At 37.4% G+C, this 25753-nt stretch overlaps 1 protein-coding gene across 1 annotated transcript; it reads left to right on the top strand.

Annotated features, from left to right (window-relative positions):
* The first annotated feature begins 8501 nt into the window (after positions 1-8501).
* LOC139196082 (uncharacterized) lies at positions 8502-8939 on the top strand. Its single transcript, XM_070821745.1, has 2 exons — positions 8502-8871; positions 8935-8939. Exons 1-2 carry the CDS (start codon positions 8502-8504, stop codon positions 8937-8939), a joined length of 375 nt encoding a protein of 124 aa, XP_070677846.1.
* The last annotated feature ends 16814 nt before the right edge of the window (positions 8940-25753 follow it).

The raw sequence follows: 25753 nt of genomic DNA, 5'->3' as shown, positions 1-25753 counted from the left end.
GTCAAAAACCCAAAGGGATTGGGAGATAATGTGCAGCAGAAAGAGTGTGAAAAGATAAGGCTTCTAGAAACCAAAAATCCCAAGGGAAATAGGAATTAGGTGCGGCAAGGATCTAGGGTTCTGGAAGGATAATGCAAGGCAGATTTTTAGGCTTCTAGAAAGGTTCTTAGGTGTCATCTTGATAGGATAAGATAAGGTCATCTAGAAATCCCATTTTAAGCATCCTAATCTAATTAGAAACCCTCCTAAGTGGCTGGAATGTGGATAGTTTAGGATAAGGATAAGATAGGATAGGATAAGGTTTTGATTGGATAAGATAAGCTAAGATAAGGTTATGGATGAGGTTTTGGATAATACTCCTTATCTTGAGCTGATTCTTTGGCTTTAATTCTTCTTCTTCATGTAGGAAACCTTGCTTGAGTAGGAAACTTCATATATCTAGGAATCCATCTTCAATTAGGACTCCTTTAGTGATTAGGAATCCCAATTCATTTAGGAATCCTTCATTCAAGTCATTTCCTTCTTCAACTAGGAAACTTTGTATCTTCAATTCTTCAACTTTGAAACGCCTTCCTAGCTTCACCAATTCCTCAAATTCGTCCATCCCTTGTGCTTCATGTGCATGAACTCCATTTTAGCCCAATTTTGCTCCAAAATGCTCCAATTGCATCCTTTTGCTCACTTTGTCTCTAAAACCTGAAAACACATGAAAATAGCTTAAAAGACTAACTTAACTAAGAAAACACAACATAAATGCATAAGAACTAACTAACTAAGGCGCATAAATATGCTCCTATCAGAGCTAGGCCATGACATTTGGTAAGCTATGGCCAATTCTTGTGATGGTGGTCCCCCATATGCTAAGCTAGAGCAAAAGAGGGAGAAAAGAAAAACATGAGGTTTTAGGTGATAGGCCACCCATTTGTGGTAGGCCACCATGTGCCTAATCTTGGTAATCAGCATGGGTTGCCATTCGGTGGATTTTATTTTATTGCTTGGTTTTGGTTCAGGTCACATTTAATTCATTTTAGTGGAATTTTCAACATGAAGACTTGGTTTAGACTAGTAACTACATACTAACACTTGGTTCGAGGAATTTTGCATTACACAAAGTTAGGAGGACATTTTGTGATGTTCATTTGGCTATTGAACGTTCTCCCAAGTGTTTCTTTTGCTTCGGTCTCCAAGTCTCAAAAAAATTTATTTAGATAGCAGGAATTCGTAACTATTCGATAGATATCAGGGACATGATCTCAATAACTGAGAGTTATTGGTCGAGCTCAACGATAGTTTGTTTCTCGGCCTTGTATTTTTCCACCAAGAAGCTTAAGGAAGCAGCAATCGAATGAGTCATTTTGAAAGTTCAGCTCAGGTGAAAAATTAAGCGATTCATGCCGAGTCGATGGGATTTTCTCTTCAGTGAGATGCGTGGTGTACGTCATTCTGTTGCTTTAAACCGTCATGCTCTTTGAGTCTGCTTGCTCTGGATTGGCGGCCCAATTAGAGCTCCTATTGTCATCACACGTGTTTTGGGACAAAATGTGGTAGACAAAAGAAAGGGATGGTATGAAGTTTTAGGCCATTCACTTTTAAAGCATCTTATTCACATCACCTAGGCTCAGCTTTCAAGTGGCTTCTGGTTAATTCGATGGTAGGCAAAAGAAATGGAATTGGAGCATCGTTTGCAATAGGACAAATGCCACCGGATTGGAATCTCGGCCAAAGTCATGGCATGAAAAGATTTAGTGATGAAATTCATTTGGTATTTATCGAGATAACCATGGTGTTATTTGGGCCAAAATCTTGGCATGCAAAGATTCAACGAAGTCTTTTTGCCCATTAAGGCTACTTTAGTGGTGATAATCCAAGTTCTTTAGTTCCATTTCAGTTGCCAACATGCATATGGATATTTTCTGCAACTATTTGGTCCCATGACTAAATAATTACATTACTCTTTATTCGGTGGAAAATGTCTGCATATGACTTATGAGTTGAGCTCGGCAGTGAGGAAGGTTTCATTATGACAGTTAGCAGTTCGAGGTTCTAATCGTAGATGAAACTTTTGGAATTATTCTGATCCGCAACAAAGAGAAAGGAGATGTGCACGCCATACTGAGAATGCACAGCGTCGAGACGAGAGGTCAACTGAGCGATAGTCTCCGTCGATGGGCCAGCATTTGTCGCTCGGTGTATTAATCCATTTTTGAACTTAGTTGCATGGTAAGCCGAGCTCGGCGGTATCGACCCATTCGGCAGATTTCATTATATGCTGTCAGTGATGTTGGTTTTGAGATGTTGCAACATCTTTATCGTTTGATCTCATTTTTGCCGAATGGGTTCCTCACACAAAAGACATTGGAGGTTTCGTTCGGTGGTTGGCTTGTTTCTTCTTGTGTAGCTCGGCTCAGATTTGGTGATGAATTATATTAAGTATTTGGTTATGCTTTGCATGAGTATCATAGATATGTTCATGGTTGTATGCGGACGAAGTTTTTTCGGTGAATAAGTGATGGCTGCTGAGCCTGGCATGGAGCCTATTCAGTGGGTTTATTTCAATTCATTAAGTTCCACGGGCTTTCTTGTGTGCCGCTTTCTCTGTGGCCGAAAGGGGAATTGCTCATTATGATTTTGGACTTTGCTTCTTCAAAGTTTTGTCCTATTATGGCTCGCATTCATGTTTGTGCTTACCGGCCGAATAAGTTAATAGCTAGATACTGTTCGTGATTTTTCTTAGCTGGCGAATATTGATTGAGTTGAGATAGCTTCAACGACTCTAGGCGAAGAAAGTTTAATTTCCTTAACCATTCAGCTTGCAGGCCGAAGCTCAAGGAAACTGTAGGCTGTGTTTGAACCCAAATTTACACTAACAGCCCATGCAATCAAAGGCCGTTGAGTGAGCATAGCTCCACACCATTAGATATCAAGAAGATAATTTTGTTAATCTTAAAGAATAATATTATGATTTTTCATCATAATAATTATTTTTTAATGATTAATTACCTTGATATTTTCATGTACAAGATAAATGGGGATATGCATTAAGGCACGACATCAAATAATGAAGCATGCAGGATGGGACTGGATTTCTTGAAATTGTTATTATCCAATTCAGGTTTGGTGATAATGATGATGATTAAATGTTATCATGAACGTGGCTCGGTCCTGATCAGGATGGCTATCAAGAAAAGCCGTGTTATCTGCTCATGCTCATCAGATTCTTCATCGCTATAAATATAAAGCGTTGCGCAATTTATTGAGCCCCTCCCTCCAATTCGAGATGTGTTCCTTCCTTGGCCGCAGTCACAAGATCGAGAAGTCAACATCGCGCACAACGCAACATCAACATATTTTACTCCCTGGCTGAACTTGGCCGTCTAGTTGGCACGCCCTGCACATAACCGAAGGACGTAGTTAGCTTATTAGTTACTAGACCTACGTGCTACATAGGCTTGGTAGTTTTTAGGGTCAACACATGTAAACCCTACATAATAATAAGAACTCCTCTACCCTCGTGGACGCCCAACTTAAGGTGAATCACGCATATCTTGTGTTTACTTCCCTATCTCTATCACTTTTTACATATTACTTACACTTGGTGATCAACGCAACCTTGCTAAGGTCATACTTTAACACTTTTTGTTGTTCAAAAGTCAACCCAGTTTTGTGCATTAACAATGATAATTTAATCTTCATTTAACTTTTGGTTATTTTAAATTTTTTGATGTGTCGGGGGAGACAAATAAAAATGAGGCAAAGCTATAAACTATGCGTTTCTCACCACCTTCTGAGATTAAATTATGATTTACGAAAGTATATTTAATATCTAGCACCCTGGAAATGCCCCCACAGTTTTTGATTTCTATGTCACTCCTTTTAAAATTGTAATACCATTAGCTAAGCTTTCTGTGGTTTTCTATCTCGGATGTTGTGTGCATACTTTCTTATATAAACCTTGCTAAATTCCTATCTTCCACAATATCTAGTTCTTCCAAATATCAAGCTTCCAATATTCCACTTTCTAATTTCAGAAGAGTTTGTTGAAGATTTTTATATTTCTTTGCTCTTTGCACTTTTGTCATTTGAATATATTTGTGAAGAAGATATTTAGTCATGTCTGGGCTGATAGACATAAGGAGTGACGAGATGAAGAAGCGGACCCAAAAGGATCTAACCCTTTCCTCAAATACCTCAGCAACTAATATTGGTTCTAGCCAAGCACAAGGACGGACGAACTCGACTGTTTTATCTTCTGTTTTCGGCGGCCTCATGCGTGTCAACTCGCTTTTGACACACTATTCCGAAGCCTCAGTTTCCATGCTTGTTGAATGTTTTAGCCCTTGAAGAATGTAGCTTCGTCATCCTTTCTTTTTCTTTGTTTTTATCCCTGGCTCTTGAATCTCTTCTGTAAAAAGTCCTAAGGTTTGAAGTTTTAAGACTGAAATTATGGTTTAAGGCCTAAAAATTTTCTCTCTCAATTTCCCCTACAGTACTAGTTTTCTGATTGTTCCACAACCTAAATTTTGATTAGCAGCTAGGTCGTTGATACTAAAATATCGCATATGTCACACATATGCACACACAACACCGGCCCCACAGCCATGTGTATATGACACTGACGTGGTATCACATGGAAAACCAAGAAAACTCTATTCTTAGTGGTCAAGTGTGACTGGCTTTGATGAAGATGTATTGGACCAAAAGAAACCAGGATATGATGTTTATATTCGATTGTAGTTGAAAATATCAATGAAAATATCTTCTTCGTTAAAGAATAGATTGTGGATGCAAATTTCTTCCTCTTTGATCTTGGACAAAACTGCATCTACAAAACAAATAACATCTTAGGTCAAGGCCAAAACCCTCATGTGCCCACGATGAATGGGAGGTGCTTTGACCGAAGAATCTCCGATGTCAAAGTTAGAATTTTGAGGAAAAAGTGTTTGGAGAATTTAGAGAATTTTAGCAAGAGAATTGGAATTGAGTTTTGGAAAGAATGAGGTAATATTTATAGGGGTGTGCCTGACCTCCTTGGGTGAGAGATGATTGGCCACTTGGCTCCTTTTGTGGGCTAGGTTCTTGATTTGTATTCAATTGGGAATAATTGAATAATTAACTAATTAATTAGCCAATTAATAGAATAATTGCCTAATTGATTAAGTAATTAATATAATAAAAGGGGAAAGATTTGGGAGTTACCTTGTGGAGAGGATCTGATGAGGATGGATGAAATAGGTTTTGAATTGTTACCTATTTTGGGTACTTTTGACTTGGTTGAGGGATGATTGCCCGCTGCTCGCACGTAGGAATCCCGGTGTGCCTCGAGGCTAGTTTTGTCCTTTTCTACCCAAAAGTACACATTGTGATTATTTTTGGCTCCACAAATGCCCCTACACCTGTTGGGCTGCTCATATGAAAGGGCAGCAGGTGTAGAGATCTTCTTGCTTTAGGAAAGTAGGACTGTTTCATATTTTGATGTTGATTCCTTCTTTAATAGGAAATTAGATCATTATAGGAAAGGGAAATAAATTTCTCTCAAAGCCTATTTAAGTCCACCTTAAGTGGGTTATTAAATCAACTTTGGAGAGCGATTTATTCTACCCTACAAGAAAGCGAGAGCTTAGAGGATATTTGTTCCCCCTCCTCTAGTAATCTTCTACATCTTGCCCGTGCAAAGGACCATCTTTCGTTGCTTTATTCGTCTTCTTCGTGCCACACTGAGGTAAGAAAAATTTAATTTTCCTTGTCTTCTTCTTGGATAATGTTGTCACGGGGCAGCTGTCGGGGTAGTGCGTGATAGGAGCATATTTATGTGACTTAGTTAGCTTGTTTTCTTGCATTTATGTTGTTAGTTCATAGTTATTTTAGTATTTTAAGCTATTTTCGTGTGTTTGTAGGTCCAAAGGGCTAAAGTAGCAAGAAAGTGCATTTTGGAGCTTTTTGGAGCAGTTTTTGGCATGGAATGGATAACATATGAATGGAGGAAGGTGGATGGACGAAATTGAAGACAAAAGAGGCTAGAAGTCAAGAGAAGTCAAAATGGAAGCTTGGAAGACAAGCAAAGACACAATTCAACCTATTCCTACAAAGGTGGCGCCTTGTCTCCCCTTTGTCCCCTCTTTGTCCCTCCATGTGCAGCAATTCCCCTTGCCATGTTTCCCTATTCCTAAACCATGTAAAACCTTTTCCTTCTTCTCTAGGACACTTTGGGATACCTACATCCCAACCCTAATGACTTACCGCAACTTTCCGTTTACTCCCTCTTCCTTGCCGCACAACGGAGACCATTCATTTTCCCATTTTCTGCCATAAACCACTTTCCCTTTCTCTAAAGATCCTTTCCGCATATCATATCCTTATTCCCTTTGGATTTCTGACTTTTACATAGCCTTTTCCTTGTGGACTTAGAATTAAAATCCTCCTAAAATAATTAAAACTTTCCTTTCTCTTTCCTTTTAATTCTGCCGCACCTTAGCCTTAATTCCCTAGGGTTTTGACATACTTTGGGAGTTATTTAAAGTCCTTGTCGCATCCTTGGGGAGGATCATCATACGATCCATCATTCATCATAAATCCATTCAGAAATACCTTTTCCGCATCCATCAACACGTTCTTTCAACCATTCACCACCATACATACTTTCAGCCATTCTCCCATACAAACCACCACTCAAACCTTCACCCAACCCTTGTGCCGCAACAAAGAGAAGAAGGAGGACCCTTGGACGTGCTTCCCATTCAAGTTGGATTGCTGGAATGTTTTTAGGTGTTTTCAATCTTTTGTTTTCAATGTCTAAATCTATGTATCTTTGTTTTGTGAACATGAGAGGCTAAACTCGTTTTAGCTAGGGGGAAATTCAAAGCCATGAACATATTTGCAATATGAATTGATTACTTCCAGTTGCGATTCTATGAATCGTGAATGCAATTTACTTAACTGTTTGATTGATAACTTATTCTTGTTTGTGGATTAAGGATGCATACTTAGTTTTTGATGCTAGAATACAAGGGAGTTTAACCTAATTGTTATGAACTTGTATTCATAAATAGTGGGGGTTGCTAGTCACAATCGTGTTAAGTGGATTCCTAGTAGGAGTATCATGCTCATCATAGTTACGAATGCTTTGTCATTGCTTATGATTTTCATAAAGCTTAATGATCTTTGATTGTATCTTTATTATGTTGTTCATGTAAGGAACTTTTGAAGAATAATTTGGGTTGCCGATGCGTTATCTGTCCAATTCAATGACTTAAGGAAAATCTGAGGGTTAATTAGTGTTGTTCACGGTTAATTTGGGGTGTTGAGATTCATGGTTTATTGGAAAAGCAACTAGAAATTGTTTTGTATGCAAGTGTGTCATGTGTGGAGAAGAACCCTCTAGCTAGCCTATCACCCATCCATTTATCCCAAATTCGTGCTAAATCTGTCTTAAGTCTTTAATTACTTGTTTTTACTTATAATTCGTCCAAAACCCAATCCCCTTTACATTAGTGTGTCAAATTAGTTAGAATCTGTCTTAGTTTGTGTTTTTAAGTGTTTTGAGTCAAGCTAAACCATTTTCATCCAAAGTCATTCCTAGTGTCTAGTTTGAGTCTATTTAGTTGTTTTAAGCTGTTTTGAGTCTTTTAAGCCTGTTTTGAGTCATTAGAGTCTAGTTAAGTGTTTTTGAGTTCATTTTTGTGTTTTTGAGTCAGTTTAGAGTAGGTTAGCAATCCCTCCTAATCCCCGGTCCAGAACGATCCCTACTTACATCTTTACTACAATTGTCAATAAGAGGGTTTAATTTGTGTGTTAAGTTAATTTTCGCATCAATGCGGGTTGGCTCAAACGAGCACCAACATGATAAACTTAAAAATGATGCACGTTTGTATGTTTAGGATGACCCATATTTGTGGAAATATTGCTCTAATCAGATTGTACGTAGGTGTGTGCATGAATCTGAGTTTCATTCAATTTTAAGCTTTTCTCATACATAAGCATGTGGTGGCCATTTTGGCCCGAAACGCACAGCACATAAAGTTCTAGAATGTGGATTTTATTGGCCTACTATCTTTAAAGATGCTAGAACTTTTTGTATGACTTGTGATCGTTGCCCAAGAACAGGAAATATAGGTCAAAGAGACCAAATGCTGCGAACATCCATACTTGTTGTCGAAATCTTTGATGTTTGGGGTATTGATTTCATGGGTCCTTTTCCTTCTTCACATCGTTTCCTTTATATTTTCCTTGCTGTGGATTATGTGTCGAAATGGGTGGAAGCAAAAGCCACCTGTACTAATGATTCTAAAGTGGTTGCAAATTTCATTAAAACTAACATCTTTGCAAGGTTTAGCATGCCACGAGTTCTAATAAGTGATGGAGGGTCTCATTTTTGCAATCGAACCATTGAGGCGCTGCTCAAGAAATATAATGTCACACATAAGGTTGCAACACCTTATCATCCCCAAATAAGTGGCCAAGCCGAGGTTTCGAATAGGGAAATCAAGCAAATTTGAGAGAACACCATGGGACCAACTAGGAAAGATTGGAGCTTGCGTTTGGATGATGCACTGTGGGCATATCGTACCACTTACAAAACACCCATTGGCATGTCCCCATTTCGGCTCATCTATGGCAAACCATGCCATCTTCCCGTGGAATTAGAGCACAAGGCACATTGGGCTGTCAAGACATTCAATATGGACATAGATGCAGCTGGCATTCATAGGAAACTTCAATTGAATGAACTTGAAGAGATTAGACACGAGGCGTATGAGAATGCTCGAATTTACAAAGAAAAGACTAAGGCATTCCATAACAAGATGATTCGTTGCAAGACATTCTTGATAGGGCAGAAAGTGTTGCTTTTCAACTCCCGCCTTTGTTTGTTTCCTGGTAAGTTACGTTCTAAATGGATTGGCCCTTTTGTTATTACTAATGTTTTTCCCTATGGTGCAGTCTAAATCCAAAGTTTCAAGAGCAACCAAGAATTCAAAGTGAATAGGCACCATTTGAAGCCTTACTACAACCTTTTTGAGGAGCATGTGGTGGAAGACATTCCCCTCCATGCCGTGAGCTCCAATTAAGTCTAAATAGAGGTCTTCATCCGGTTGCAAGACGTTAAAGCAAGCACTTCTTGGGAGGCAACCCATGCATTCAATTAGAGAACAATGGAATTCTCATTCCAAACTCAGATTTGCGTTCCTAAACCCTTCTCTTTACTGCATTTATTTTGCCATGTTTATCATGATTGTTAATTGTGTTGTTTGCTTGCTTTTGTGTGAGTCTATGTTTGAAATATTGAGGACAATGTTTGATTTAAGTGTGGGGGGTAAATAAGTGTTTTATTTTATTTTATGAAAATTCATGGGATTCTATCACCTTTCACTTCTAATGTTGTTACTCAGTGTTTTTAAGTGTTTTTAGTGTGTTTTGAAGTGTTTTTGGGTCATATAACAGAAAAAGAAAGAAAAATTTGAAAAATGTTTTGAAAAATACCAAAAAGAGTCGTTTTTGTGTGTTTGTGTCTTAGGATACCTTCCAACACAATGATGAGGATTTGGTTTTTAATTACATGACTGTTAAAGAAAGTTACAAGCAGGGATGGAAGTTTGATATGCCTTTGGTTAACACTTGGTTGTAGTTGATGTTTACGAATTCACATGTAATCACAAAGGAAAAAAAATCAGTTTTTGTACCATGCTTGAAGGAAGAAACTCAAATTAACGCTACAACCCTGAGAGACTTGAGCCTAAACATTATTTGGAGAGTTATTAATCTGTGCATTCTTGTTTTCCAAGTCATTGCATGATATCATTATTCTTTGCTTGGTTGCTACTTAGAATGCGTTTTCATCATTATAGTTTCAAATACTAGAACTCATGCCCGTTTCAGTCAAAGCTTAAAATTGAGTGCATAACATATAACAAGATGAAGTTGTTTAGTAGTTACCACCAGAGCCAAAAAGCCTTCATCCCATGTTTTTGTTTTATAGGTTTAACCCCTTTGAGCCTTATTTAGCCTATTTTATTTGTTAGCCACATTATCCTTACCTAGCCTAGAATAGGATTATCCATATCCTTGTTCTTGAAGTATAGTGGAGCATGACTTAAAGAGGATTCAATTTGATCAACATTATGCAGAAAACAAATGTGGGGGAAGGTTATTTCCAACAAAAGAAAGAAAAAGAAAAAAAACGTGGAAAAAGAAAAAGAAAAGAAAAAGTGTGTAGAAAAGAAAGAAAAAGGGTTAAAAATAAGTGAGAATGAGCTCACAAGTGTTGGTTGTTGAAGAAAGGGTCCAAAGTGTGAATCTGGCCCTAAGTGTTTTGTGAATCTTTCGTTTGTGTTTAAAGTGGATTTTTGCATTCAAAAGTGAATTCTAAGTGTCAATTTCATTATTTTGCTCACTATTGCTTTAAGAACGTTTGTCTACCCTTACCCTTCTTTGTCAGCCAATACCTTAGCCCCATTACAACCCTTTGACTTCTATCTTGGGTGTTATGTGTTTCAATCTGCGGAGTTTGGAATTGGTATGAGCATATGGAATCCCTAGTTCTCGCTTCTAAGTAGTAGCATTCTGTTCATGAGATCATATATATATATATATATACATGGATTAATAATTCTATAAATTGCCTTCTTTGTTTAAAAACATATGTGAGTACTAGTTTTCATGTTTACATCAACCTTCTCACATATACCTAGTATAGGGAGTGTAGTCAGAAATCTGTGTGAAAATAGAGAGTATATCCGGTGAGGAATTGAGGGAATTCTCTAAGGCATGTTACTACATTCAAAATGTTGTTTTAATTGATTAAGTGCGACCTAGTAAGTGGTGACTATGATTAAGTGTATGCTCAAGGGTAAGGATTGCTAAAATTCATGTGAGTAGTGATTTTTGGCATGTCATGTTTCATTGGAAATCCCTGAGGCAAATGTTGGAAGGTCTAGGTTATCTTTTGGTTGTTTTGTTTATTTTGTTTTTCTCGAGGACTAGCAAAAGCTAAGTGTGGGGGAATTTGATAGGAGCATATTTGTGCAACTTAGTTAGCTTGTTTTCTTGCATTTATGTTCTTAGTTCATAGTTATTTTAGTATTTTAAGCTATTTTTGTGTGTTTGTAGGTCCAAAGGCCTAAAGTAACAAGAAAGTGCATTTTGGAGTAGTTTTGGGCATGGAATGGATAACATATGAATGGAGGAAGGTGGATGGACAAAATTGAAGACCTAAAGAGGCTTGAAGTCAAGAGAAGTCAGAATGGAAGCTTGGAAGACAAGAAAAGACACAATTCAACCTATTCCTACAAAGGTGGCGCCTTGTTTCCCCTTTGTCCCCTCTTTGTCCCTCCTTGTGCAGCAATTCCCCTTGCCATGTTTCCCTATTCCTAAACCATGTAAAACCTTTTCCTTCTTCTCTAGGACACTTTGGGATACCTAAATCCCAGCCCTAATGACTTACCGCAACTTTCCCTTTACTCCCTCTTCCTTGCCGCACAAGGGAGACCATTCCCTTTCCTATTTTTTGCCATAAACCACTTTCCCTTTCTCTAAAGATCCTTGCCGCATATCTTATCCTTATTCCCTTTGGATTTCTGACTTTTACATAGCCTTTTCCTTGTGGACTTAGAATTAAAATCCTCTTAAAATAATTAAAACTTTCTTTTCTCTTTCCCTTTAATTCTGCCGCACCTTAGCCTTAATTCCCTAGGGTTTTGACATACTTTGGAGGGTTATTTAAAGTCCTTGTCACAGCATTGGGGAGGATCATCATACCATCCATCATTCATCATAAATCCACTCAGAAATACCTTTGCCGCATCCATCAACACATTCTTTCAACCATTCACCACCATACATACTTTCAGCCATTTTCCCATACAAACCACCACTCAAACCTTCACCCAACCTTTGTGCTGCAACAAAGAGAAGAAGGAGGACCCTTGGATGCGCTTGGCATTCAAGTTGGATTGCTGGAACGTTTTTAGGTGTTTTCAATCATTTGTTTTCAATGTCTAAATCTATGTATCTTTGTTTTGTGAACATGAGAGCCTAAACTCGTTTTAGCTAGGGGGAAATTCAAAGCCATGAACGTATTTGCAATATGAATTGATTACTTCCGGTTGTCATTCTATGAATCATGAATGCAATTTACTTAACTGTTTGATTGATAACTTATTCTTGTTTGTGGATTAAGGATGCATACTTAGTTTGCATGCATGAATTTGATGCTAGAATACAAGGGAGTTTCACCTAATCATTATGAACTTGTATTCATAAGTAGTGGAGGTTGCTAGTCACAATCGTGTTAAGTGGATTCCTAGCAGAAGTATCATGATCATCATAGTTACGAATGCTTTGTCAATCCTTATGATTTTCCTAAAGCTTATTGATCTTTGATTGTATCTCTATTATGCTGTTCATGTAGGGAACTTTTGAAGAATAATTTGGGTTGCCAATTCGTTATCTGTCCAATTCAATGACTTAAGGAAAATCTGAGGGTTAATTAGTGCTGTTCACGGTTAATCTGGGGTGTTGAGATTCATGGTTTATTGGAAAAGTAACTGGAAATTGTTTTGTATGCAAGTGTGTCATGTGTGGAGAAGAACCCTCCAGCTAGCCTATCGCCCCTCCATTTATCCCAAATTCGTGCTAAATTTGTCTTAAGTCTTTAATTACTTGCTTTTACTTAAAATTCGTCCAAAACCCAATCCCCTTTACTTTAGTGTGTCAAATTAGTTAGAATCTGTCTTAGTTTGTGTTTTTAAGTGTTTTGAGTCAAGCTAAATCAATTTTCATCCAAAGTCATTCCTAGTGTCTAGTTTGAGTCTATTAAGTTATTTTAAGCTGTTTTTAGTCTTTTAAGCCTGTTTTAAGTCATTAGAGTCTAGTTAAGTGTTTTTAAGTTTATTTTTGTGTTTTTGAGTCATTTTAGAGTAGGTTAGCAATTCATCCTAATCCCATGTGTGTTAAGTTAATTTTCGCATCAGTGCGGCTTGGCCAGAGCCAAGGACAGCTTGCGCGACTGGGACCGCAAATTGAGGTGCTAGGGCACAATGCTAGATTATAAGGGACTTTCACCTAATCGTTAGGAACTTATAATTAAAAGTAGTGAAGATTGCTAGTCACAATCGTGTTAAGTAGATTCTTGGCTGGAGTATCATGCAGTTCATAGTTATGATAGCCTTGTCAATGCTTATGATTTGCATGGAAATTAATGATCTTTGAATGTATCTTTATCATGCTGTTCATATAGGGAACTTGAGAAGAATAATTTGATTGCGATGCATTGTCCATGATGCGTAAAATAACTAAACACACAAATTAAACCCTCTTGTTGACAATTGTAGTATGGATAAGTAGGGATCGTTCTTAAACCGGGGATTAGGAAGGATTGCTAAAACACTCTAAACTGACTCAAATATGTAAAACAAAGTTTAAAACACTAAACTAGACTCAAAGAATGCAAAACTAAACTCTAAAACATTAAAACAAACCAAAAGACTCAAAACAGCACAAAAACACTCAAAACTGCCTTAAAAACACTTTTTGGGCAGTTTTGGACTCTAACACAAACTTGGACGAAATTTGGTTTTCTAATGACTTAAAACACTTAAAAACATAATCTAAGATAAGTTCTAACTAATATGACTCAAAGAATAAGGTGGGGTTGATTTTGGACGAAAATAAGTAAATTAAAACAAGAACAATGTAAACAGATTCTTAAACAAAATTAGGTGAATTGATGAGATATGGGGTAACTAGAGGATTCTTCTCCACACATGATACACTTGCATTCAAATTTGATTTCCAATTGCTTCTTTCAATAAACCATGAATCTCAACGCCCTAGGTTAACTGTGATAGCACTTTTTTAACCTTCAAGTCTTCCTTAAGTTATTGAATTGGATGGGAATGCACATGCAACAACTCAAAACATTATCTAAAAGTCCCTTACGTGAAAAGCACAATAAAGATACAATCAAAGATCATTAAGCTTCATGAAAACTATAAGCATTGACGAGGCAATTTTTACTATGAAAAGCATGAAACGTTTGCCAAGAATTCACTTAACACGATCGTTTATAAGCGACCTCCACTACTTGTAAATATAAGGTTGTAACTATTAGGTGAAACTTCCTTATATTTTAGCTTCAAATTCCTGCATAAAAACTAAGTTGGCCACCTTAATCAACACACAAAAATAAGTCATCAATCAAACGGTTAAGCAAATTGCATTCACAATTCATGAAATAACAATTAGAAGTAATCAATTCATCTTGCAAGCATAATCATGGTATTGAATAGCCCCCTAGCCAAAAAGGCTTAGTTCCTCATGTTCACAAAACAAAGGAAAACAGATTTATACATTGTAAATATAAGAAAGAGAACACCTAAATACTCCAACGATTTAATGTTAAACAACTAGAACCTTCAAGCACTTCTTCTTCCTCTCCTTTGCTGCGGCACAAGGGTTGGGGGTGAGTTTGGAGAGTTATGGATGATGTAGAAGGATGGAATTAAGGTTAGGATGGATGTAGGGGATGGCAAGGGTTGTTTCTAGACATAAAATATGATGAATGGTGAAGTATGGATGTGGTAGAGAATGGTGGATGATTTCTGGTGTGAATGGTGAATGAATGGCTGATTTTGTGGTTGCAAAAGAGAGTTTATTTAAAGGGTTTCAGGAATTAAAACCCTAGGTTATTTAGGTAATCAGAATTTAAGTCAAAAGCTTCTAGAAATAGGAAATCAAATCAGAAAACTAAGGGAAATTGGCTAAAAGGTACGGCATAGGATTTTAACATAAAAGGAAGGTGTTTAACTACATGGAATCAGGAAACAACCCTCTCCCTTGCACGGCAAGGAAGAGGAATGGGCAAGGTGTGTGCGGCAAGGACTTTAGGAAGGTCTAAGTGTCCTAAAACTGATGGGAGATGGGCTTCCTTGCACGGCAAGGGAATGGAAGATTGGGAAAAGTGCAGCAAAGGTCCCTAAGGGTTCTAAGGCCTTTGTTTTGTGTCCTCAAGTGCATATGAAGTCTTCAAAGTGGCTGGAACATAAGGACTTTTAGAATTAGGAAAGGTCAAACCAAAATAGGAAACCTTGGCTTAACTTTCCTACTTCAAGTAGGAATCCTTGTTCTTCTAGGAATCCTCATGTGATTAGGAATCCATCTTCAATTAGGAATCCTTCATTGATTAGGAATCCTTCGTTTCTTCAAGTCTTCAATTCATCCATTCCTTTTGCTCCAAAAGGCTCCAAATTACATCATTTTGCACACTTTGGCCTTAGAATCTGAAAACACACAAAAGTGACTTTAAACACTAAAATAACTAAAGAAACACAATGTAAAAGCACGAGAACAAGCCAATTAAGTCGCATAAATATGCTCCTATCCGTCCATTCAATTCAATGAATTTAGGGAAATCTGAGAGTTAATTTGTGCATTCACGATTAATTTAGGGGGTTGTCATTCATGGTTTAAAGGAACAATACTGGAAATCGATTTATGTTGCATATGTTCATGTGTGGAGAAGGGCCCTTTAACTAGCCTTTCACCATTGAATTCATCTTAGTTCTTATTTGGTGTCTTAGTTTAGTTAATTGAGTTCAAATCTGTCTAATTTAGTGTTTTGAGTCTTCATAATCTTAAATTCGTCCAAATCACTCCCTAGAGTCTGTTTTGAGTCCTTTTAACTTAGTTTTGCTGTTTTGAGTCAATTTGGTCAGTTTCGAGTCATAAGAGTCTAGTTTGCTATTTTTGAGTCTAGTTAAGTGTTTTAAAGTTTAGATTGAGTAGATTAGCATCCCTTCTAATCCCTGGCCTAAAATGATCTCTACTTACATATACTACAATCATAGGGTTTTAATTTGAGTGTTGGATTATTTCACATCAAATTTTGGCACCGTTGCCGGTGATTAGCAAAATTGCTAATGTTCCCCTAGTAATGCCATGTGTTTTTATTTGTTTTTGTTTTTGTTTTGTTTTCTGATTTCGTTTTGTTTTGGTTGCTTTGTTTTAGGTACTAGTTTATGACTCGAAGTTCATAACATATGAGTGCAAATATCTTGGAGTTTGACGACTATTTCGAAAGAGCTTTGAGAAGAAAGAGGAGGCATCCTGAACCTAGTCCACCTAGTTCTAAATCTGAATTTGAAGAGGAGGAGGAGGAAGAAAAAGCCATGGCTGCGGACAATCGAACAATCAAGGAACTTTCAGCCTCGGGATTGGAAAATGTCGCACCCCTATGCATTCAGCATCCTAGGGCAACTGAAGGCAAGACTGATGAGTTTGAATTGAAGTCAAGCTTGTTGCATCATATTCCCAAATACCATGGGTTGTCTATGGAAGATCCAAACAAGCACTTGAAGGAATTCGAAGTTGGTTGTTCGAGCATGACACCAATCAATGTTGATGGGAGCATATTGAAGATGAAAACCTTTTCATTCTCTCTTATGGACAAGGCTAAAGATTGGCTCTACGAATTAGAACCTGGAATTGTCACTTCTTGGGAAAGCATGAAGAAAGCATTCTTGGAGAAATTCTTCCCAACTTCAAGGGTCATTCTTTTGAGGAAGAAAATCAGTGGCATTCAACAAAACCAAGGAAAATCATTTCCAGCATATTATGAGCATTTCAAGACATTAGTTGCATCATGCCCGCAACATCAAATGAAAGAGGAGCTATTGATTCAATATTTCTATGAAAGACTCCTTCCAATTAAGAGACAAATGCTTGATGCTTCAGCGGGAGGTGCTTTGGTTGACAAGACTCCAATTGCTACAAAGATCTTAATTGCAAATCGAGCCTTGAATGCACAACAATATAAAGGAGTTGGAGGAAGAAAGCCTCCATGGTAGCAACATGTCAACGAGGTAAGTGCAATATCTGAAATTAAATCTCAATTGGCTAATCTCACTATTCTTGTGTCACAGGTTGTTGATAAACCCAAAGTGCAAGAAAATACAATCTGTGGTGTATGTTCCATGTAAAGACATCTCAATGACCAATGCTTTCAATTGATTGAGAATGGAGGATAGGAAACTGCCCATGTCGTGGGCTATCAAGGCCAAAACCAGCCACAAAATGATCCATACTCTAATACCTACAATCCGGGGTGGAGAGATCATCCAAATTTCAAGTGGAAGGAGCCTCAATAACCCCAACAACAAGGAGGATATAGACAGCCACCTCCCGGGCTCTATTAGAGGCCAATCGTACCACTACAACTTCCAACACAATCTGCCTAAACAAACTCAGGTTCGTCATTAGATAATGATACACTTCTTCAATTACTAACTTCATTAACACAAGGCTAACAAAATCAAGCCAAGGAGATGAGTGAAGTGAAGAAGCAAATAGGGCAGATTTCAGAGTTTATGGGGAGTTTCGAGAAGAAGGAAAACTCCTTAGTTCAACCATTGTGAATCCAAAGGAAGGGTTTGAAATCGCTAAGGCCATAACGTTAAGAAGTGAGAAAAGAGGTTGGAATCAAGCCAAACACATCCAAATCAAGTCAAAAAGAGGACGACAAGCTGCTGCTCGAAGAGGAGGAATTGGACAAAGCTACGGCAAGGAAAGAATCATCCTTGCCCCAGCCATCTAATGCACCTAAGCTGTCCAATTCAGGTAAGGGTGATTCAATTTTGACCCATTCTAACCCTATTCCAGTTAATGCACCTTTCCCTCGCAGATTCATGCAATCAAAGAAAGAAGAGAATGAGAAGGACATTCTTAAGATGTTTAGGAAGGTGCAAGTGAATATTCCACTTCTTGATGTAATCAAACAAGTTCCAAGGTATGCTAAATTTTTAAAAGAACTTTGCACAACAAGGAAAAGGATTTCAAACAAAAAAGTTGTAAAGGTAAGTGAGAATGTTTCAGCCATTTTGCAAAGAAAACTACCACCAAAATGCAAAGATCCAAGTAGTTTTACAATTCCTTGTGTTATTGGAAACACCAAGTTTGAGCATTCTATGTTAGATCTAGGTGCATCCATTAACGTCATGCTATACTCTATTTATGCATCTATGAATTTAGGAGAGCTTAAAAACGATGGTGTTATCATTCAATTAGCCGATTGATCTAATGCATATCAAAAAGGAGTTTTGGAGGATGTTTTGGTGCAGGTTAACGACTTAGTATTTCCAACAGACTTCTATGTGCTTGAGATGGAAGATTCGACCCATTCCACAGCCTTGCCGATCCTACTTGGAAGACCCTTCATGAAAACAGCCCGCACCAAGATAGATGTGTTCAAAGGGATGTTAACAATGGAATTTGATGGGGATGTTTTTTATTTCAATCTTTCTGAATCTATAAAATATCCTAAAGATGATCATTCTTGTTTCTCTATTGATGTATTTGATGCTTTGGCGCATGATTACCTTGATTCCTTGAATGAGGATGCCCTTGAAATAACAATTGCATAAGGAATTGGACTCCAAAATGAAGGGGCAGATGTCAAGCACCCTTACGGCATGGATAGGGAGATCCTTGCCATGCCCCCTAGTGCAGAAATAGGAGAGATGGTTGCTGCCCTTCAGTCATTGCCACAACATCTTGGTAAGCCTCTAATCCCAATTCCAATTCCCATTTGTACTAACAAGTTATTACCTTCAGTGATTCAGGCACCTATCCTTGAGCTTAAACCATTACCAGATCATTTAAAGTATGTCTATTTGGGGGATAAAGAGACATTGCCCGTCATTGTCTCTTCATCACGCACGGCAATGGGGAAGGAGAAATTGATTCGGGTGTTGAAAGAGCACAAAACAGCTATTGGATGGACCTTGGCCGACATTAAAGGAATTAGCCCTACAACTTGCATGCATCGCATACTTCTAAAGGAGGGGGCTAAACCAACTCGAGAGGCTAAACGTCGACTGAACCCTCCAATGATGGAAGTTGTGAAAAAGGAGATTATCAAGCTTCTTGATTGTGGAGTCATTTATCTTATTTCGGATAGTCGTTGGGTTTCACCGGTTCAAGTTGTTCCAAAGAAATCGGGAGTCACAATGCTGAAGAATGCAGAGAATGAACTTGTTCCCACTCATATTCAAACCGATTGGAGAGTTTACATTGACTATAGAAAGCTTAATGCCACCACAAGGAAAGATCACTTCCCTTTGCCATTCATTGATCAAATGCTCGAAAGGTTAGCCGGTCATTCCTTTTATTGCTTTCTTGATGGTTATTCGGGATATAATCAGATTGTTATAACTCCAGATGATCAAGAAAAGACTACTTTTACTTGTCCATTTGGTACTTTTGCTTATCATCGAATGTCATTCGATTTATGTAATGCACCAGCTACATTCCAAAGATGCATGGTCAGTATATTTTCAGATTTTGTTGAGAAGATCATTGAAGTATTCATGGATGATTTTAGTGTATTTGGTGATTCGTTTGATGGTTGTTTAGATAATCTCACTTTAATCTTAAAACAGTGCATTGAAACTAACCTTGTTTTGAATTGGGAAAAATGTCACTTTATGGTTAAACATGCATAGTTTTAGGTCACATAGTTTCAGCAAAGGGAATAGAGGTTAATAAATCAAAAATATATCTTGTATGCTACTTACCCTCTCCCACTTCGGTGAGAGGTTCGTTCTTTTCTTGGACATGCAGGATTCTATAGGTGATTCATCAAAGATTTTCCAAGATTTCCCAACCCTTTGCCGACTTCTACAAAAAGATGTGCCATTCAAGTTCGATGAGGAGTGTGAGAAGGCGTTCAATCACCTCAAAGAAAGGCTAACTTCGGCCCCCATCATAGTTCCACCAGATTGGAGCCTTCCTTTTGAGCTTATGTGCAATGCCTCAGATTATGCATTAGGGGCTGTTTTGGGACAAAGGAAGGACAAGAAGCCACACGTCATCTATTATGCATCCCGGACCTTGAATGATGCACAATTGAATTATTCCACCACTGAAAAAGAACTTCTTGCTGTTGTATTTGCTTTAGATAAGTTTCGTTCTTGCTTACTTAGAACTAAAGTTATATTTTACACTGATCAAGCAACTTTGAAGTATTTACTCACCAAGAATGAGGCTAAGCCAAAGCTTATTCGTTGGATGTTACTTCTCCAAGAGTTTGACGTGGAAATACGAGACAAGAAAGGTTGTGAAAACGTGGTGGTTGACCACTTGAGCCAAATGGTGCATGAAGAGGATGCCAATGTCATGCCTATCCAGAGACCTTCCCAAATGAGCAGCTGATGTCCATTGAGGTAAGTGAGCCATGGTATGCTGATTTAGTGAATTACTTAGTGACTAAACAAGCTCTAAGCACCCTCAATAAGCACCAACGTGATAAACTAAAAAAGGATGCATAGTTTTATGTGTGGGATGACCCATATTTGTGGAAATATTGCCCTGGTTTGATTCTTCGTAGGTGTGTGCATGATTCTGAATTTCATTTGATTTTAACGTTTTGTCACACTTATGCATGTGAAGGACACTTTGGTACACAACGCACATCACTTAAGGTTTTAGGATGTGGATTTTATTGGCCTACTATCTTTAGAGATGCTAGAACCTTTTGTATAACTTGTGATCATTGTCAAAGAACGGGTAATATTAGTGCAAGAGACCAAATGCCGCAACACCCTATATATTCTATTGAGATTTTTTATGTGTGGGGTATAGATATCATGGGTCATTTTCCTTCTTCACATGGTTTCCTTTATATATTACTTGTTGTGGATTATGTGTCAAAATGGGTGGAAGCAAAAGCCCATCATACTAATGATTCTAAAGTGGTTGCAGATTTTATTAAAACTAACATATTTGCAAGGTTTGGAATACCGCTAGTACTAATAAGTGATGGGGGTTCCCATTTTGCAATCGAACCATTGAGGCATTGCTCAAGAAATACAATGTCACCCATAAGGTTTCCACACCTTATCATTCTCAAACAAGTGGGCAAGCCGAGGTTTCGAATAGGGAAATCAAGCAGATTTTGGAGAAGACAGTTGGACCAACTAGGAAAGATTGGAGCTTGCATTTGGATGATGCATTGTGGGCATATCGTACGGCCTACAAAACAGTGATTGGGATGTCCCCATTTCAGCTCATTTATGGGAAACCATGTCATCTTCCGGTCGAGTTAGAGCATCGTGCACATTGGGCTATCAAAATATTCAATATGGACATTGATGCTGCAGGAACCCATAGGAAATTGCAATTGAATGAGCTTAAGGAGATTAGGAATGAAGCTTATGAGAACGCTCTCATTTACAAGGAGAAAATGAAGCCTGCCCATGACAAGATGATTCGTGGCAAGACATTCTCTATAGGGCAGAAAGTGTTACTCTTCAATTCTTACCTTTGGTTGTTTCTGGGTAAGTTGCGTTCTAAATGGATTGGACCTTTTGTTGTTACTAATGTTTTTCCTTATGGTGCAGTCCAAATTCAAAGTTTGAAGACATGACATGAATTCAAGGTCAATGGACACCGTTTGAAGCCCTACTACGAGAGTTTTGAGGAGCATGCTGTGGAGGATATACCCCTCCATGCCGTTGGCCCTATTGAAGCATAAAAGGAGGTATCGTCCGGCTGGAAGATGTTAAAGCAAGCGCTTCTTGGGAGGCAACCCATGTGTTCAAACGAGGGCTTGATGGAATTCTAACTCTAAAACCAGATTTGCATTCTTAAACTCTACTCTTTATTACTTTTACTTTGCCATGATTGTCGTGTTTGTTAGTTGTGTTGTTTGCTTGTTTGAGTGTGAGTTTATGTTTGAAACATTGAGGACAATGTTTGGTTTAAGTGTGGGGGGGGGTAAACAAGTTTTTTTATTGAAAATTCGTGGGTTTTTATCACCTAGCACCACTAGAGTTGTTTCTCATTGTTTTTAAATGTTTTTAGTGTGTTTTGAGTGTTTTAATGTGTCCTATAACTAGAAATACGAAAATTTGAAAAACATAAGTAGAAAACGTTTTGAAAACCCCAAAAAAAGTCATTAGAGTCGTTTTTGTGTGTTTGTGTCTTATGATACTTCCAACACAATGATGAGGACTTGGTTTTTAATTGCATGACTATTAAAGAAAATTACAAACATGGGTGGAAGTTTGATATGCTCCGATAAGAGCATATTTATGCGACTTAGTTAGCTTGTTTTCTTGTGTTTTCGTAGTTAGTTTGTGTTTATTATAGTGATTTAAGCTATTTTCATGTGTTTGTAGGTCCAAATGACAAAGTTGGCAAGAAAGTGCATTTTGGAGTAGTTTTGGGCACTAAATGGATAGCACATGAATGGGCCAAGGTGGATGGACATTATTGGAGCTCAAAAGACTAGGAATATGATAAGGAGATGAAGAAATTAAATTCAAGACAAAGAAGATAAGGAATCAGCTCAAAAGAAGAAACATTATCCAAAACCTTATCCAACTTATCTTATCCAAACTAACCTTATCTTATCTTATCCTATCCAAATCTTATCATGCCTTAATTCTAGCTGTAAGGGGACCTAAATATCTATTTCTAGAAGCTATTTCTAGAAGCATTCCCTTCTAGAAGTCCTAATTTCTGCCACAAAACACTTTGTTTCTAGAAACCCTACAAAAGTGGCGCCTATTCCCTTCTAGAAGGCTTTTGCCACTCCTTTTCCCTCCAATCTGTGCCGCACCTTTCCTTACCTAATTCCCTTTGGATTCTAATTTAATTAGCCTTTTTCCTTGTGGATTTGGGTTATGCAAATCCTTTTCAGAAATTAATTGGGCCAAACCTTTTTCTTAGTGGATTTAAACACATTTGCCGCACCCTAGGGCCCTAATTCTCTTAATGTGCTCATTCATAACCCAAATCTGATTCACCCTAGGGTTTGGCCGAACCTATATATACATATTTTCATCCAAAATTCGTCACCACCCCCTATCATTCAGAAACACATCCTGCCACACCATTCTACACCATTCTGCAACCCTTTTCTGCAACTTTGGAGAAGAATGAGTCTTGCCGTGCATTCCATTGATGAAGGATGACCTTGTGCAAAAGCCACCTGCAACCATTGGAGTTCTAAGAGTTCTTTCTTCCCTCGTTTTAGTTTCAATGTTTATTTCAATTTGCTTTTCAATTGCTGTGAATATGTGTAACTAAGTTTTTCTTAGTTAGAGGTGAATTCAAAGCCATGGACGTATGTTTAATATGAATTTATTCCTTTCAGTTATTGTTTCGTAAAACATGAATGTGATTTACTTATCTATTTGATTGATAACTTATTCTTGTGTGTTGATTAAGGATGAATACTTAGTTTGCATGCATGAATCTGATGCTAAATTACAAGTAGTGGAGATTGTTAGCCACAATCGTGTTAAGTAGATTCTTGGCAAGAGCATCATGCAGTTCATAGTTATAATTGCCTTGTCAATGCCTATGATTTTCGTGGAACTTAATGATCTTTGAATGTATCTCTATCATGTTGTTCATATAGGGAACTTAAGAAGAAAAATTTGGTTGCGATGCGTTGTCCATTCAATTCAATGAATTTAGGGAAATCTGAAAGTTAATTTGTGCATTCATGATTAATTTGGGGCATTGTCATTCATGGTTTAAAGAAAAAATACTGGAAATCGATTTATGTTGCATTTGTTTATGTGTGGAGAAGGACCCTCTAACTAGCCTATTTCACCATTCAATTCAACCAATTTCATATCTAGTTACTTTGTTTTGCAATATGTTTAGTTTTACTTCAATTTCATCGAAACCAAACCCCCTTTTCTATTTGGTGTTTTTTAGGTCAGAATCTGTCAAAACTAGGTTCTTTAGAGTGTTTTGAGTTAATATAGTTAGAATTAGTCCATAAACGTTGTTTGAGTCTCAATTTAGTTAAATTCGTCAAATTCACTCCCTATAGTCTGTTTTAAGTCTAATTGTTAGTATTGTGCTGTTTTGAGTCTTTTTAGTGTGTGTTGAGTTAGTTAAGTCGTAATCTGTTTTCTTTTAGTCTTTTGTGTCAAATTAAGTTTTATTTTCGTCCAAATCACTTGTTAGGTCTAGAATTGAGTCTTTTTAACTTAGTTTTGCTGATTTGAGTGTTTTAGGTCAGTTTAGAGTCTATAGAGTCTAGTCTTGTGTTTTTAAGTCTAGTTTAATGTTTTAGAGTTTAATTTATGTAGGGTAGGTTATGTTTTGTTTGTTTTGTTTGTTTTCTTTTGCTCGAGGACTAGCAAAAGGTAAGTGTGGGGGAATTTGATAGGAGCATATTTATGCGACTTAGTTAGCTTGTTTTCTTGCACTTATGTTGTTAGTTCTTACCTATTATAGTGTTTTTAGCTATCTTCGTGTATTTGTAGATCTAATTGGCAAAGTTGGCAAGAATGTGCATTTTGAAGCATTTTAGAGCACTTTTAGGCACCAAATGGATAGCTTATAAGGGGAGCAAGATGGATGGACGAATTTGAAGTTCAAGAGGCTAGGAATGTGCTGAAAAGATGAAGAAAATAAATCCAAGACAAAGAAGATAAGGAATCAGCTCAAAAGAAGGAACATTATCCAAAACCTTATCCAACCTTATCTTATCCTTGCCTAATCTAACTTTATCCTATCTTATCTTATCCAAATCAGTTTGTGCCTTAAATCCAGCTACAAGAGGACCTAAATATCTGATTTCTAGAAGGCTTATCCTTTCCCTACATATATGTCGTACCCTTGCTCTTCTAGAACCCCTAAATTAGTGCCATGTCAACCTTTCTAAAAGACCCTATAAATCTGGTGTTTTTCCTTGTTCTAGAAGCCTTAGAATTTGCTGGAACTTTTAATCCTTTTCCTTGTGGATTTGGGTTATGCAAATCCTTTTCAAAAATTAATTGGGCCAAACCTTTTTCCTGTTGAATTAAAACCCTTATGCCGCACCTTTAGGCCCTAGTCCTTTATTTATGCTGATTTCTAACACTAATCTAATTCCCCCTAGGGTTTGCAGTGCCTACATATACATATTTTCAGCCGAAATTCGTCCACCACCCCCATATACTTCTAACACCCTCTCAGCCGTAGAAACACACCATTCTACACCTTTGCTGCATCATTGGGAGAAGAAGAGAAGCTTGCAGTGCCTTCCATTGGAGCAAGGACCTTATGCACAAGCAACCTGCAACCATTGGAGTTTTAAGAGTTCTTTCTTCCCTAGTTTTAGTTTCAATGTTTATTTCAGTTTGCTTTTCAATTGCCATGAACATGTGTAACTAAGTTATTCTTAATTAGAGGTGAATTCAAAGCCATGGACATATGTTTAATATGAATTGATTCCTTTCAGTTTTTGTTTCATAAAACATGGATGTGATTTACTTATCTATTTGATTGATACCTGATGTGAGAATTACTTGACACACAAATTAAACCCTCTTTTTGACAATTGTAGTATAGATGTAAGTAGGGTATCGTTCTAGGCCGGGGATTAGGAGGGATTGCTAATCTATTCTAAATTAATTTAAAAATATTAAACAAGATTCAAGGACACAAAACTAGGCTAAAAACTCTAATAACTCGAAACACACTTAGAATGACTCAAAATAATGAAAACAATCAAATTAGACACTAGGAACTGAAATGGACGGAAATTGAATTAAAATACTAACAATAAAGAAAACTAACTAAATAATATAATTTAATAATGGATGGGTGTTTGGTTTTAATGAAAAGTAAATTAAACTTAATTAAATTACAGAATTGACAAAAACATAAAATTAAGGTAAAATGATAAATGACGGACTAGCTAGAGGGTTCTTCTCCACACATGACACATATGCAACCTAAATTGATTTTCAGTTGTTCTTTC

Source organism: Malus domestica, chromosome 05, assembly GCF_042453785.1.
Source record: "Malus domestica chromosome 05, GDT2T_hap1".
NCBI classification, from domain to species: Eukaryota; Viridiplantae; Streptophyta; class Magnoliopsida; order Rosales; family Rosaceae; genus Malus; species Malus domestica.
This window is presented reverse-complemented; position numbering and strand designations above follow the sequence as displayed.